At 41.5% G+C, this 15,297-nt stretch overlaps 2 protein-coding genes and 1 non-coding gene across 4 annotated transcripts in view; 1 reads left to right on the top strand and 2 right to left on the bottom strand.

Annotated features, from left to right (window-relative positions):
* Window positions 1–6,873, top strand: part of MFSD1 (major facilitator superfamily domain containing 1) — a 28,258-nt gene extending 21,385 nt beyond the window's left edge. The window contains exons 14-17 of one of the 2 annotated variants that reach the window (XM_052638433.1): window positions 108–155; window positions 1,132–1,189; window positions 3,624–3,673; window positions 6,292–6,873. In XM_052638433.1, the coding sequence (XP_052494393.1) occupies window positions 108–155; window positions 1,132–1,189; window positions 3,624–3,627 (110 nt within the window). In that variant the 3' untranslated portion in view covers window positions 3,628–3,673; window positions 6,292–6,873. Of the gene's footprint in view, window positions 1–107; window positions 156–1,131; window positions 1,194–3,623; window positions 3,674–6,291 lie in introns of those variants that run through there. The other variant, XM_052638436.1, reaches the window with a different exon arrangement.
* A 2,441-nt stretch (window positions 6,874–9,314) lies between these two features.
* TRNAG-CCC (transfer RNA glycine (anticodon CCC)) lies at window positions 9,315–9,387 on the bottom strand. The gene has a single exon. It is a non-coding gene; the product is annotated as a tRNA-Gly (tRNA).
* A 4,608-nt stretch (window positions 9,388–13,995) lies between these two features.
* LOC128052939 (P2Y purinoceptor 3-like) lies at window positions 13,996–15,073 on the bottom strand. Its single transcript, XM_052645444.1, is given in 4 exon segments — window positions 13,996–14,106; window positions 14,108–14,177; window positions 14,179–14,477; window positions 14,480–15,073. Coding segments are annotated over 4 exon segments (1,074 nt in total).
* Window positions 15,074–15,297: the final 224 nt, after the last annotated feature.

Below are 15,297 nucleotides of genomic sequence, written 5' to 3'. Positions count from 1 at the left end.
GAGCCAGGCGGGCTACATACAGTCCATGGGGTTGCAATTATGATTACATAGGAACCACTGGGGAAAAGTACGTGTTTTTAAGGACACTATGTTCTTTTCACTTCCAGTGTCACTTTTATCTGTCGTCTTACTCTACATGGTGAATCGTGCCCAAGGTAAGAGAAGTTGAGGTATCTTCTTAAATTAATTAATTTTTTAATCGAAGGATAATTGCTTTACAGAATTTTATTGTTTTCTGCCAAATATCAACCACAGTGGACAATTGTTTGGGGCCCTTGGATTGTCTCCATGCCCCTGTAGAGGCCAGTGCTTTAGTTCATGTAATAACATTCTGTTTATAGTGTTGAAACACATTTTCCTTCATAGCATATAATTATGTATTCTGGACCTTCACATTTATTTATTAAAATTGTTCTGTTCTTGCTGGTCAGTTCAGTTTAAGTTTTGTGTTAGATGTTATTTTTATATTATCATAAAGAAGTATGACTTTAAAAAAAAGTAACCTGAAGTCCTTCCTATATACTTACTTTAAAGTATAATTGTGAGGACTGTTTTAGCCTGTGTCTTACATTTTTAAAAAATGAGAAGTAAACACATTTATGGCTGAAGTTCGCATTTTAAGGTTGAAAGTGTTTGATAATACTTTCATGTGAATGAGAAGTTACAGATTTTTTTCATTTGCTTATATTTATTTTTGTATTTTTTGTCCTTAATAAAATTTTTCTATTACCTTTATTAATTTTTCTAAACTGGCTTGCCTCCTAAGGGTTGTCATGTATTTTAAAAGATGAGTATATATGATGTTTAAATAATTTTAGGTCATGTCTTTTAATGTCTCTTAATTTTTACTACTTATTAATAGTACAGTGTCCCAAAACCTTGAGCAATACATAAGTCCAAATTTCTTAAAAAATGCTAACATTAAGGAGTGATTATTTGTATCATATAAGGGTTCTTAAAAAACACTTTTTCCCCCTTGGGAAGTTTTCAGGAGATAAACTACTTGTCACCTTCCATAGATTTTTTTGTTACTTTAAGATGTATGTGTGCACGTGCACATTGGCATGTGAATGTTTGAATTTTACTTCTGATAGTTATATTGAAAAAATTTCACACTTGTATGTATTTTAGGTGGGAACCTAAATTATTCTGCAAAAAAAAGGGAAGAAATGAAACTTTCTCATGAAGAGTAAGTATTGCAAGAGAAAAGTCTTTATTTTGAAAATCTTGAAGCATTAGTAGTTTATTTTTAGATTGGGTTTAGACTTTTAAGAAATTAGTCTCTTGAGTTTTGAGAGCTAACAATTATCTTTGGGACTACTGTAACATTCTTGTTTATACTAGAAAAATTTTAACGGGTAGATATCAAAGGTTAAAATGAAGGGAATAAAAAGCAAATTGGGCTTTAACTTTCCTTCTGAGAGGAGAGAGAGAGAGGCCTGCAATATTTGTAATTTATTGGAGGAAAGGGCTTTGTCCTCACTTCTGTGCTAGGCTTATCCTTTCATTCTTTCTCGTATTTTCTTTTTCTTAACTAATTGTTGTTCAGTTGTTCAGTCCTGTCCGACTCTTTGTGATGGTTGAGATAATCTTTTATTATCTAGTTGAGATAAGCTAGTTGACATTAACTAGTTAAGATAATCTTTTATTTCCTCCTGGTACTAACATGCTATTCTGTATTCTCTTACTTGGAACAGATTAAAGTATATAGTGTGGAACTTAAGTTATATCCGTTTTTTCCATGAGTGTATGCTGAACCATAGTAGTAATTCTATTTTTTTTAAACTTTTTATTTTATACTGGCATATAGCCAATTAACAATGTTGTGATAGTTTCAGGTGAACAGTGAAGGGACCCAGCCATAAATATACAAGCATCCCTTCTCTTTTAAACCCCCATCTCATCCAGGCTGCCACATAACACTGAGCAGAGTTTGATGTGCTATGCAGTAGTTCCTTGGTGGTTATCCATCTTAAACACAGCCGTGTGTACCCGTTCATCCCAAACTCCCTAACTGTCCCTACCCACCCCAGTAGCAATGTTTGTTTTCTATGTCTGTGAGTTTCTCTGTGTCCTGTAAGTTCATTTGCATAATTTCTTTTTAGATTCCACATATAAGGGATGTCATACAGTGCTTCTCTTTCTCTGTCTGACCTACTTCACTCAGCATGACACACTCTAGTTCCATCCTTGTTGCTGAAAATGGCGTTATTTCATTCCTTTTAACGACTGAGTATTATTCCATTGTATATGTGTACCACATCTGCATTATCCATTCCTCTGTCAATGGACATTTAGGTTGCTTCCATGTCTTGGCTATTGTAAGCAATGCTGCAGTGATCATTGGGGTGCATGTATCCTTTTGGATCATGTTTTTCTCTGGATATATGGCCAGGAGTGGGATTGCAGGGTTATATGGTAGCTCTGTTTTTAGTTTTTTTAAAAGGTATCTGCATATTGATCTCCATAGTGGCTATACCAATTTACATTCCCACCAACAGTATAGGAGGGTTCCCTTCTCTCCACACCCTCCCCAGTATTTATTGTTTGTGGATTTTTTGATGGTAGCCATTCTGATGGGTTTGAGATGATGTCTCATTGTAGTTTGGATTTGCATTTCTCTCATAATTATCAATATTGATAATTATCAGTGTTGAATATCTTTTCATGTACCTAATGGCCATCTGTATGTCTTCTTTGGAGAACTGTCTATTTAGGTCTCCTGCCCATTTTTTGATTGGGTTGTTTGTTTGATGCTGTTAAGCATCATAAGCTGTTTGTAAATTTTGGAGACTAATCCCTTTCCAGTCACATCATTTGCAAATACTTTCTCCTGATGATTCTTTTTCTTGTTATTTCTAGTTTTTTAGATATTGAATTTTTTATGATTTAAAAAATTTACTTGTAAATATATACCATGTATGTTTTATGAATTTTGAGTAGGCTGAAATAGGATAGAACAAGGCTGTGTTTTCTGGAGACTGATTCTTGGTTGTCTCAAATTCCTTTTTTTTCTGGCCATACCTTGAGGCTTATGGGATCTTAGTTCCCCAACCAGGGATTGAACCTAGGGCCTCAACAGTGAAAGTGTGGAGTCTTAACCAGTGGACTGCCAGGGAACTCCCTCAAATCCCCTTTTAACATGGTAATTCTACTTCTGTAAATAGTTGTTGTTGTTAAAATCATATTTTAGAAGGATTTTTAAAGTCAGAGATACTCAACATTACCATATGTTAAGTAAACAAAAGGTGAAAATGCAAATATATCCTAATTTTATTCAAGAAAAAGTATGCAGGCATATGTATTTCTTAAATCCATTACTTGTATATAATGGAAAAAAGGCTGAAAGAAAAATCCCCAAATATTACCAATTCCATTTGAATGGTAGGGTTAGAAGAGTTTATTTTTTTTCTTGGCTTTTGTATATTTTCTGAATTTTCTACATTGATCCTGTGTTACTTTTATGGTCAAAAGGAGTGAAAAGATTATCCAGCAAAATGTGTAACTTAATACCTGACACTGCATGTTTTTTATAGTGGTTATGGTTTTTATTTTCTAATGATAGGGTTTTGTGGGTTTTTCTCCTTCCCTTTTTTGATAATGTATTATATTGTGTTTTACAGATGAGAAGTTTAAATGACTGTGTCATGAGAATGGGCTGCACACATCATTGGTTTGAAAACCTCCATTTTTTTTTTTAAATTTAGAGTTTAGTCATTAGGAAAAATAATAATGAGATTTTATATTTATATTTTTAATATACCTATTCAAAAGCATAACTGTGAGGACTGTGTCTTCTGTATTGCTGAAAAATTCTGCTTTGGAATAGATTTATCTGTGGTGAAGTTTACAAAATTGCACCTGGTACATGCAGGTGATTTTGAGTAAGGACAGTAAATAATGGAAATCTTTGGATATTGTATTGACATAATTTTCACAAAATCTGTCTTAAGGATTTGGCCCTTTTTTTTTTAACCTTGAAAAAAAAAAGCTTTTGAAGTGATTGAAAGGATGTTTTATATAGAATAAATAATGGCATTTTAATAGGCATTCCCTTTTGTAATAGGGGATATTTGAAAGATAACTTTTGTGAAGTCTCATTTCCACATATAACAGATTCTGTTCTCTCTTTAGTTATGAGAGGTTGCTGACTCTTTTGAGCTTCTATATTTCTCTGTTACTGAGAACCCTAATCCCTTAGGGACATGATTTTGTGGTACAAACTTTCTGTATGATTTTTCCTATAGTCCAGTTAATTACTAAAAGTTATATAACTATAAATTATGATAATTGTGTATCTACACAGATAAATAAAAGTGCTGCAAAAGAAATACTTGATGTCTTTAACTTTTGACTTAAAAAAACATTAAAACACTGATTTTAACTCTTATTTATGGGGAAAATTATTTCTATAAAAAGAAAGTCTAAGTTGGAATATGGAAAATTTGCCTAGTTACTGTCATTGAAAGATTATGGGAGTAGTTTTTTCCTCCAGAGTAGGACCTTAAGTAACATTTATGTCTTTTGCATTAAATAAAATATGGATATGGAAATTTTCTGTCAAACTGAAATACTCTTTAGCTTACCTGGTGGTCAGATAGTTAAGAATCTGCCTGCAGTACAGGAGACACAGGTTCAGTCCCTGGGTCAGGAAGAATCCCTGGAGAAGGAAATGGTAATTTACTCCAGTATTCTTACCTGGATAATCCCATGGACAGAGGAGCCTGGTGGGCTACATTGTCCATAGGAACTGCAAAGAGTCAGACACAACTGAGCAATTAACACTGGTCTTGTCATATTATATATTAAAGTCAAGGAATTTTTTTGTATCGCATTCTCTGGACATGCAGATGTTTTAGACAACATTTAACATATTTAGCTGATTATATTGTTTGATGTACATGGCATAACATTGTAAGTTTAAAATTCCTAGAACAGCTTGAAAGTGTATTACTTAGGGTAAGTTTATTTCTGCAGCACATCCGTTTTTCTGGTTTATTGTATCATTACTCAGTTGTTATTTCTTTAGGCTTTGACTGCCATGTGACCGTTCTAGTCTATGGCTACTGAAAGTTGGCCTTACCAGTTCGGAAAAGCTGCACTGGGGCTCAGGTTTCTGTTGTAAATTCTGTGAAACCAGGTTGTAGAGAATCTTGGATAAAATAGTCTTAAGAAAAGGGAGCAGTATGGACGGAGCCCCTGAGAAGGGATGGAACATGACCAATTAAAAAAAAAACAAACGTAAGCTGCTCACTGCAGCTGAGGCACAGAGGAAGTGTAAGGCGGCTGCGAGACCACACACGCCCTGCACAGCAGCAGACTTGCCTTCTTTGCAGAGTCTGGTTCAGTTTCCCAAGGAAAATCCGATTATTGTCCAGATTCTGTGTTTTACCATGTTCAGGCAGTTTTTAACCATTCAAAGCAGACCCTATCTGCTCTGAGTAAATATTAATAAATATTTAAATAGTAAATAATCAGGACAAAAGGAGAATTCCTCTCCCCCTTCTGCACCCCAGTAGAGCCCAGACTTTGTAGGGTACAGTGGACAAGAGTTGAGAGAGTGAAGTGGGAGGAGGGTGAGAGAGGAGAAAAAATATGCAAGGTACCAGTTCAAGGTTGTTGAACTGGCAGGAACAGGGGTGGGAGAGCAGGGATGGAATCAGCTGCAAGGGGTGTTGGCTGCAGGAGGAGCAGGGCTTATGTGAGTGGCAGGAAGCCTGGCCTGAGATGTGGAGGTGTGGGGAGGTGGGCCCGGACATGGGCCATCTCCAATTTCAGAGTCATTGCTCAGGGGCTGGAGTGAGAGTGTAAGTGAGAAGTAAGTGTCCTCTTTGGGTTCTGATGGGGTTGTGGAGGTGCAGTCCAGGCTTGGGGGAGAGGAGAGGCAAGGAATGGGCCATATTTAATGGAGATTTAAAAATGTTTCCCATGACTTTAATTTTATTTTCTGTGAATTTTAATGGATTACATGAATTTAATGGTTCTATGAATTTTAATGGATGTAGATTTGTGTTTGGCTACCACAATCAGAATACAGAACAAACAGTTCTTTAATGAACATTTCAAAGGAAAAATGTTGTAACATTTTAAGATAACATACATGTGTTCTTTTCACTTAAGAGTTATTTTAGAAAGTTTTGGGTTATTTTCCAGCACTTGGACTTTTTTAAAATGTCTTTTTAGTGTGATGACTATAAAGTTTTTATAATCATGTAACTTAATATGCTGTATTCTGTATACTGTAGTATTTCACCTCTTAACATCTCTGAAATTGGGATGTGTCTTTGACAGCATCTTCAGTTCAGTTCAGTCGCTCACTCGTGTCCGACTGTTTGCCAACCCCATGAATCGCAGCACGCCAGGACTCCCTGTCCATCACCAACTCCCGGAGTTCACTCAGACTCACGTCCATTGCGTCAGTGATGCCATCCAGCCATCTCATCCTCTGTCATCCCCTTCTCATCCTGCCCCCGATCCTCCCAGCATCAGAGTCTTCTCCAGTGAGTCAACTCTTCGCATGAGGTGTCCAAAGTACTGGAGTTTCAGCTTCAGCATCATTCCCTCCAAAGAAATCCCAGGGTTGATCTCCTTCAGAATGGACTGGTTGGATCTCCTTGCGGTCCAAGGGACTCTCAAGAGTCTTCTCCAACATCACAGTTCAAAAGCATCAATTCTTCAGCACTCAGCTTTCTTCACAGTCCAACTCTGACATCCATACATGACCACTGGAAAAACCATAGCCTTGACTAGACGGACCTTTGTTGGCAAAGTAATGTCTCTGCTTTTGAATATGCTATCTAGGTTGGTCATAACTTTTCTTCCAAGGAGTAAGCGACAGCATCTTATGATTCAAAGAGATATAGTAGTGAGGAAAACCAAGCCATAATACTGTAACAATAGATGATACGTGATGATATGCACAGACTTCTGTATCATCATTCATTTCTGGGAGCACTGAACCTAAGGCTCTTTACTAGAGGTGGTGATTCAGAAATGTGAAAATTGTGGACCATCTGCCACACATCGATGAGCGAGGGAAACAGACTAAAGATCAGTGATTCTGAGATGGTGATGTGGTGCCAAGAGCACTGTCATAGAGCAATGACTGATGGGGGTTAGGGACCCTAGACGACTACTGAGGTTCCAGAGGAAGATGGTCCTTGAGCTGCATGACAAAGGATGAATAAGATGACTTACCTAAGCAGTGGAGGAGCGAGGTATGAATGAGGAGGTATGAGCGAGGTATGAATGAGTTTCTGGAGCTAATCTTGGACCCTGCTGATTGATGAAGATGGAGTGAAGGAGGCAAGTGTAGAGTTCAGGTTGGAAGCTTTTTTTTTTTTAAAGATTTTTTTTAATGTGGACCACTTTTAAAGTCTTTTTTGAATTTGTCACAACATTGCATCTGTTTTATGTATTTTGGCTTTTTGGCCCAAAGGCATGTGAGATCTTACCTCCCCAAGCAGGGATTGAATTCACACCCCCTGCTTTGGAAGGTGAAGTCCCAACCACTGAATCACCAGGGAAATCCCAGGTTGGAAGCTTTGATAGGAGATGAGATTGATGAAGGACTGTTGTTATATGTTCGGCATTTTGATCTTAAGCCTGAAGGCGTTTGGGCGATTTTGGAAGATACACATGTTGGGAATTGAGATTTACATCTTACAAAGATGACTGTAGAAGCAGAAGGAAGGGAATGAATTAGAGGATGAGGGGAACAAATCTAGGGGTCAGAGAATGATAAATCGGTTGGAGCAGTGAAGCCCACAAGAAGTGATAGAATTTGAACCAAGGCAGTGGTGGAGCAGATGAACAGGAGAAAACACATTCCTGTGATGCTAGGGAGGCCGATCTGACCACAGGATCATGACAGTTTGAAGTGTGGGAAGAGGCTGGAGTTAAGCACGACTCCCAGATCTCTGGCTTGGATGGATGGTGGTGCCATTGAGCTGAAAGCAGGTTTGGGAGGAAAACGATTTCAGTTTTGACTTTATGGAACTTGCCATGCCCGAGGAACTGTTGTATGGACAAGAGCATGGGTTTGCAATGCAAGAGGCTTTCCCTGGAGAGGGGTTTGCGGGTCATCACTGGGGCCCTCAGGGAGTCAGTGAGGTTGTCCGGGAGGAGAGGGGTAGAATAGGAAGTGTGCGGGGGCGGAACCCTGGGGCCTCCCACCCACACTTACAGGGTGGAAACAGGAGAGGGTGCAGTGTGTGCAGTCAGTTTAATGAGGAAGTGGGTGGCTGACAAATGGCTTGGAAGCCCAAGCAGGACAGGGCATGACCGTTCGGTTTGTAACTGGAAACCGCTGGTGTGTTGTGAAGAGCAGTTACAGTGCGCTGGGACGGTGAGATGGGCAGTAGCCAGCTTGCGATGATTTGGCACTGTGAATTCAAGGTAGAAACTGCAATAAAAAGCATTGCCTACTCTTGCAGGAAACTAGGCTATAAAAGGAGAGACCATAAGGAGTGTTCAGTGACTGTGTCTTTGATTGTTGGGTTAATGCTTTCTAAAGGTCTCTTGGCTAATGTGTTTTTCTACCTGTGGAGTGGAACTTTCTCAGACTCAACGATTCTTTAATTTGCTTGAAGTGGCACTTTTTGCTTTTTGTTCATGATTTAACACTATAATAATGCCCAGCTAGAGCTTGCTGCAGGAATATGAGTTCCATCTTATCATGGAATTCTTGAGGCCATTACCTTTGAAGTTGTTCGGTACATTAACAAACAAATAAACAGAAAACATTAACAAAACAAAAAGTTGAGAAGTTGAAATACTAAGGAGATTGAGCTTGTTTACAAAAAAGTAAAAGACAATGAGAATACGCAACTTTATAAGCTTAGGTTATGCTTAATTGTAAACAACTTGATGAAAAATTTCCCTTCTTTATTGTTCTTGAAATATGGGCTAAGAAGTGAGAATGCTTGCAGGTATTGTGTGTCCTGGAATTGCTTTGAATTGCAGTTGGTGAGTGTGAGAACAAATAAATCCCAAACGATTTGTGATTTAGCTTTATAGGCACACACTCATAAACTGGATTCAGGCAGTAATTCCAGAAAGCATACACAGGAGAATTATTTGCTGTATGTTCATTTACTACACAAAGATTAGCGAGTACCCATATGTTGAAATCTCTGTTAGATCCTGTAGGATAGGAAATAGGGGACTTAAATAATGCTGCTCATACTTGGTCCAAGGGAGATGTGGATGAGGGGTCAGAGAAGAGAGAAAGCCTTCTCTTTTTTTTTTAATATTTATTTTTAGTATTTATTTATTTGACTGCACCAGGTCTTAGTTGCAGCATGTGGATCTAGTTCCCTAACCAGGGATCGAACCAGGGCCCCCTGCCTTGGGAGTGCAGAGTCTTAGCCACTGGACCACCAGGGAAGTCCTGAGAAAGGGCCTTCTGATGGGTGATCAGGGGAGGCTTCTTGGAAGAGGTGGCATTTGAACTGTATGCTGAGAGACAACTGTTCATTCATTCTCTTTGGCATGTCTGTTTCATGCGATACCCTTGACTACTCTCTTTCTTGAAACTGTCCTGGTTTGGTTTTCCCACACTGTTATCAGCACCACCTACGGCCTCTGTGTTCCCTGTCAACCCTTTTTATGGTTCCTGTATCTCCTAGGTCCTCTATTCTTTCTCTTCCCTTCTTCCTCAGAGATATAATTTCCATCTGCAGCTTGGAAGAGTTGCCTGAATAGATAACTCTAAACCCAGAGCTTGAGCCTAAACTTTCTCTGGCCCTCCATCCTACATTTCCAACTTGAGGCCTCACTAGCAGCTCGCATTTCAGTTGTCTGAACTGTCCCTCATGATACACCGCCTGTGCCTTCCCTCCTTTACTTCCTTCCTTTTGCTTTCCTATCGAGCGACTATTGAGTGTCCCTAGGTGCTCAGTGCTAGTTGATCATTCTTTTGATTCCTCAGGCTTGGAGTCTCAGAGCCAATTTTTTTCTGTCCCCCTTACCACCTATGTCTCAATAATTTATTTCACTCATCTTCATTCTTTCCAGTATGTTTTGAAATCTTTTTGGTTCTACTAAAAGATTTAGTTCTTCATGCCCATTATCTGTATGCCTGGATCACTGCAGTGGCCTCGTAAATGGTGATCACCTTCCTCTACCTCTTCTTCGTTGTCAACATCGCCATTGCTTACTGAGTGTCCGTCATGTTTGGAATGTTGCTCAGTTCAGTTCAGTTGCTCAGTCATGTCCGACTGTTTGCGACCCCATGGACTGCAGCATTCCAGGCTTCCCTGTCCATCACCAACTCCCGGAGCTTGCTCAAACTCATGTCCATTGAGTCAGTGATGCCATCCAACCATCTCATCCTCTGTCATCCCCTTCTCCTCCTAGGAATGTTGGTAGGGTACCATAGTCTATACGTTGAAAAGTGGAGTAGAAAGAGAGACAAAACAGACCTGAATGATAAAGAAGTCCATCACCAAGTCCAAGGCAATAGGCCCAGAGGCTGAGTCAGCAGTGCAGTGAGACTGGAGGAAGTGGACCCCAAGATCTGGGGAGATGGGTATCGAGGCACGTGGAGAAGGTTTGGGGCAGGGTGTCGAGTGGTGGATGGTGGCCCTCTGGTGAACATGTGAGAGGGGGACAGCCATGTGGTGCGGTATAAGACCTGTGAGTTGGCAAGTTCAGTGAGGCCCGGACTGTGATGGATCTGGTAGACCAGGATGAGATATCTGGTCTTTATCCTGTAGAGGTAAGTTTGTAGGGAGGGAATGGGCAGAAATAGGGAGAGTGTGACCTATGAAAAGTGTTCTTTAAGAAGTACCTGGACGTGGTGTGTAGGCTGAGTTTGAAGCCAGTTAGGAGATACCACAGAAGTCTTCTGTAACATTTTGTTTCTTATCGCTAAACACAACGACTGCCAGATTAAGTTTCTCAGTCGAAGGTTTGATCCTGTGACCTTCCCAGATGCCCTTGGTGGGTTCCACGCCTTGAGGAGCAGTTCTTTTGCTGGCTTTGGGTAGCCTTTGTGGTCACACTTCAGCCTACCCTTCCAGCATTGTCTCTGCCTCCTACCCTTCAGTAACCAACCGTTGGCCCCCACACAAATTTTCCATTCTTTCCAATGCTCGAGAAATTCTAACTGCAGTTTCACCCAGCTTTCAGCATACACATGACACCTTTCATGGCCCCCGAAGCCCCTGCCCCCTGACAAAGCTTCCCTCATGCTTATACTGTGTTGTTTGCTTTTAATTAATCACCAACTGACATTACTTTTTTCTGTAGCTGCTGAAGTTGTTAATTAGTGCTCATATTGTTTGTCTGGGTTTGTTTTTCCAACAGTCTGGAACCTCCTCAAGAGCTGGCACCGTGCTTGCCCCTTGTAGGTGGCTACAGCCATCACATTTGCATCCAGTACTGTCCCAGTGCTGGTGTTTCAAACATGATATTTGCTGATCTTCCGAGCAGCCAGGCGGATTACACAGATGCTCAGAGCCCAGGGTGATAACACATTTGAGGACCCAAGCTTTCACTAGGGTGGTGGGCATTGAATGGGGAGATTGAGGAAGAACTTTTGTTCCTTTTTGTCTCCTCATCCCCTGGTGTTGATGGGTGTTTGCTAACCAAAGGGGAGTCAGGAATATCCCCTTGACTTTTGTTGGGCAGTGGGTTCCCAGCTCCCCTTTCAATGGAGCCCTTTCTCTAAAGGGGAATAGTCTACTTTGATTCTCATATCTTGAGATAACTACCCTTGAAAACTAGGATATGATGACAACTAGGTGAAACTTTCTTGATCCCAGTGATAGAGAAGTAAGTTAAAAGTGGATGCTTATTCTTTGCTATTAGATAGGTCAAAAGATTCTGCAGAAGCAAAATTAGCATTATATGGATCAGAGAAATAATTGTAAGCATGTAAGTTAGCAAGGACTTAAGACTGGAAAACTTTGGCCAGGGGTATAAAGCACTTGGGCTTCCCTGGTGGCTCAGATGGTAAAAAATCTGCCTGCAATGCAGGAGACCCAGGTTTGATCCTTGGATCGGGAAGATCCCCTGGAGAAGGGAATGGCTACTTCAGTATTCTTGCCTTGAGAATTTCATGGACAAAGGAGCCTGGCTAGCGACAATCCATGGAGTTGCAAAGAGTCAGACACAATTGAGTGACTAACACTTAGTATTTGAAAACTACTTTTTAGATAAAAGTGATGCATCCTGAAAATTCTAGATTAGTTTTCTTTCCATTTCCAGGGTTGGCAGGCTGGTGGGCATTAGAAATAATGTCTAAGTGGGATGTAGGGTGGCTTTAAGCATTTACTGGGGAGCCAACTCTCCAGGAATGTTAAACCTTGCTCATTTGTAAGAGGTGATAGTTGAGATTGTAGGTCAGCTGAGTGTTTCCTTTGTGTTTGTGAGAAGAAAGGGACAAAAAGTAATAATATCAGCAAGACAACTGAGAGAATGTTCAAAAGAGCAAACAGTTTTAAGCTCTCTCAGCTACTATAGAAGCACTTATTTATATAGAAACAGCTGACCTGCTAATTAGAAAACATCCTTGCCTATTCATTAAACTAATTATCTGAAGGAATTCTGCTAGGCAACACTTAGTCTAGTTCTAATTACTGTGTGCCCTTGAAAGCAATAAACGGCACTTTTAGAATAAAATTTTATGATTTAGACATGTATGTGGTTTACTCAGACATTCCCTGTAAATAGAGTCGGGGTAATAATGAGGGGTTACAGTTTAGCTTTTATGAAAAAGGCTTATCCACCTCTTAATAGATTATAAGGAATTATTGAATCATGCATGTTTAGACCTGAGAGCTCCTTGGAGATCGTTACTGTTTAAATATGAGTTTTTTAAAAAGGTCTTTCTGTTTTTGTATTACTTTTTTTTTTTAAGAAGATGAGCATCATCTTGTGATTTAAGACAGTGGTAGACTTTTATGTCATAAACTGAGACATGATGTTCACATATGAATAAGGTGGATCATCACTTCTGCAGCCACTTTAGCCTGCAGAGCCTTTTCTGACTTTAACCAGAACACCGGTTAAGAAGCATAATAAAAGAGCACATACTGTGTACCAGGGGTCCCCAACCTCTAGGATCTAATCATGCCTGATGATCTGAGGTAGAGCTGATGTAATAATCATGGAAATAAAGTGCACAATAAATGCACATGAATCACCCTGAAACCATCCCTTCCTACCCCTGCTCCATGGAAAAATTGACTTCCCTGAAACCAGTCCCTGGTGCCAAAAAGGTTGGGGACTGCTACAGTTGTCTTCAGGTCACAGCAGTTAGGTAAACAGGTGAGCTGGTACTGTCAACAAAAACTCAGCCAGCTCTTGAGTATTTGGATTGGGCCATCTGCTTCAATCTTAGGGCTGTGTTCCTCAGAGCCAGTGCCTGGGTTCAGAGCTCCCACCCAGCACTATGATTTGGGTGTTTTCCAGCTGGGTGACCTTGGATAAGCTACTTTAAGGTCTGTGCTTCAGTTTCCTGATCTGTCAGAGGGGCTAACAATAGCTCCTGCATCCAGGGACTGTTGGGAGGATTAAATGAGTTATTTCTTATAAAGTGCTCTTACATATTAAGGGCTCCATCTATCCAGCCAGCCACCCACTTCTTCATTCAGCCCCTGTTGTACTCTCACTGTGTGCTGGGCCCTGCTGTGGAGGCTGTTGTTAGGGGACAGCACTCAGATGAAGTCCCTGTCCTATTGGAGCCTCCATTCTAGGGGGAAGAGACCATGAATAAGTAAGCAAACAAGTCCAGGTCCTAATAAGTGTTACAATAATGACAACAAATCGGGAAATATAATAGAGATTGATTGGTTTCAGGGGAGAGAGGTCAACATTGGCTAGGGTGGCAGGAGTGACTTTGGAGAAGGTGACATGTGAGCTGAAATCTGAATGAAAAGAGAGAAATGTCAGCTTCATTGAAAAAGTTTTCCTTTGTGTTGGTAGCTCTTTCCATATTCTTATTTTAAAATCACTTAACATCAAAATTAAAATCCTTTCAGGACCCCACTAGCTCGTGACTCTGTTCAGACAAGTCATTGTCAGCATCTTGGAGCTCTCCCCCTGAACTTCATCTTGGCAGGACCCAGACCTGCCCACCCCTGGGTCTCTGTCCCTTGGCTCCAGCTGGGTGCTCACCCACCTTGTTGTGTGCCAGTTCCTGGAGGAGCCTGACTCTGTTCCCACCTGACAGAAAGTAGAGGACTGGGTTGAGGCAGCTGCTCAGGCTCACCAGAGGCCTCCATACCTTGTAGGCCAGGCTGACCACCGTCAGGAGCTGGCAGTTGTCTGATGACAGGAAGTGGAGCGTGAAGTAGAGGGAGCGAGAGACGTGGAAGGGCACGAAGCAGAGGGTGAAGAGGCCGCACACCAGCAGGATGGTCCGGATGGACTTGGCCCGGGCTGCGCCACCCCCCCTTGTGAGGGTCTCCACTGGCGTGGCCAGGCTCCTGACCATCAGTGAGTAGCACACCAAGATGACCAAGGAGGGCAGGACAAAGCTGGACAACATCAGGACCATGCTGTAGACGAAAAACTTGTCGAAGTGATCCGCACTGGTCGAGTCGTAGCAGATCATCTGGCCGTCGATGTTGTCTGTGTGGGAGAAGATCAGGGTGGGCAGCAGCTGGATGACCACCAGAGCCCATGTGGCGGTGGCGCCCAGCAGGGCGTGCCGGCGGGTCCGGTAGGGCAGCGAGCGCAGTGGGTGGCACACACCCAGGAAGCGGTGCACGGAGATGCAGGTCAGCAGCAGGACGCTGCTGTAGAGGTTGGCGTAGAACAGGAAGCGCACCAGCTTGCAGAGCAGCTCCCCGAAGGGCCAGGTGTCATCCAGGGAGTAGGTGACGATGAGGAAGGGCAGCGTCGATATATACAGCAGATCCGCCACCATCAGGTTCGCCAGGTAGATGGTGGCACAGCCCCAGCGCTTGGTTTGGCGCCAGGAGAGCCATAGGACGGCGCCATTCAGGGGCAGCCCCAGCACAAAGATGATGCTGTAGGTCAGGGAGAGGTAGATTTGCTTGTAGTGCTCAGAGGGATGGCAGGATCTTGCTTCCTCTGAGATGTTGGTGTCCAGCTTCTCCATCTCCCCCGGGGAGCACAGCTCTTCGTGCTTCTCCTTCCCCGGGGAGGAAACGGAGTGGCTAGAAGAGCATCATGGCCTCAGCTGAGTGTTAGTTTCTGCCTTGACTTGGCATTAACTCCTGAAGTCTGGTCAGAGTCCTTGTTTGAGAGAGACCAGTGCTAGTAAAAAAAAAAAAAAAAAAAAAAAGCTAGCACCAAGGGCAAAGCAGATTTTAAAGGAGGGCT

Source organism: Budorcas taxicolor, chromosome 1 (assembly GCF_023091745.1).
Source record: "Budorcas taxicolor isolate Tak-1 chromosome 1, Takin1.1, whole genome shotgun sequence".
In the NCBI taxonomy this organism is placed as follows: domain Eukaryota; kingdom Metazoa; phylum Chordata; class Mammalia; order Artiodactyla; family Bovidae; genus Budorcas; species Budorcas taxicolor.
This window is presented reverse-complemented; position numbering and strand designations above follow the sequence as displayed.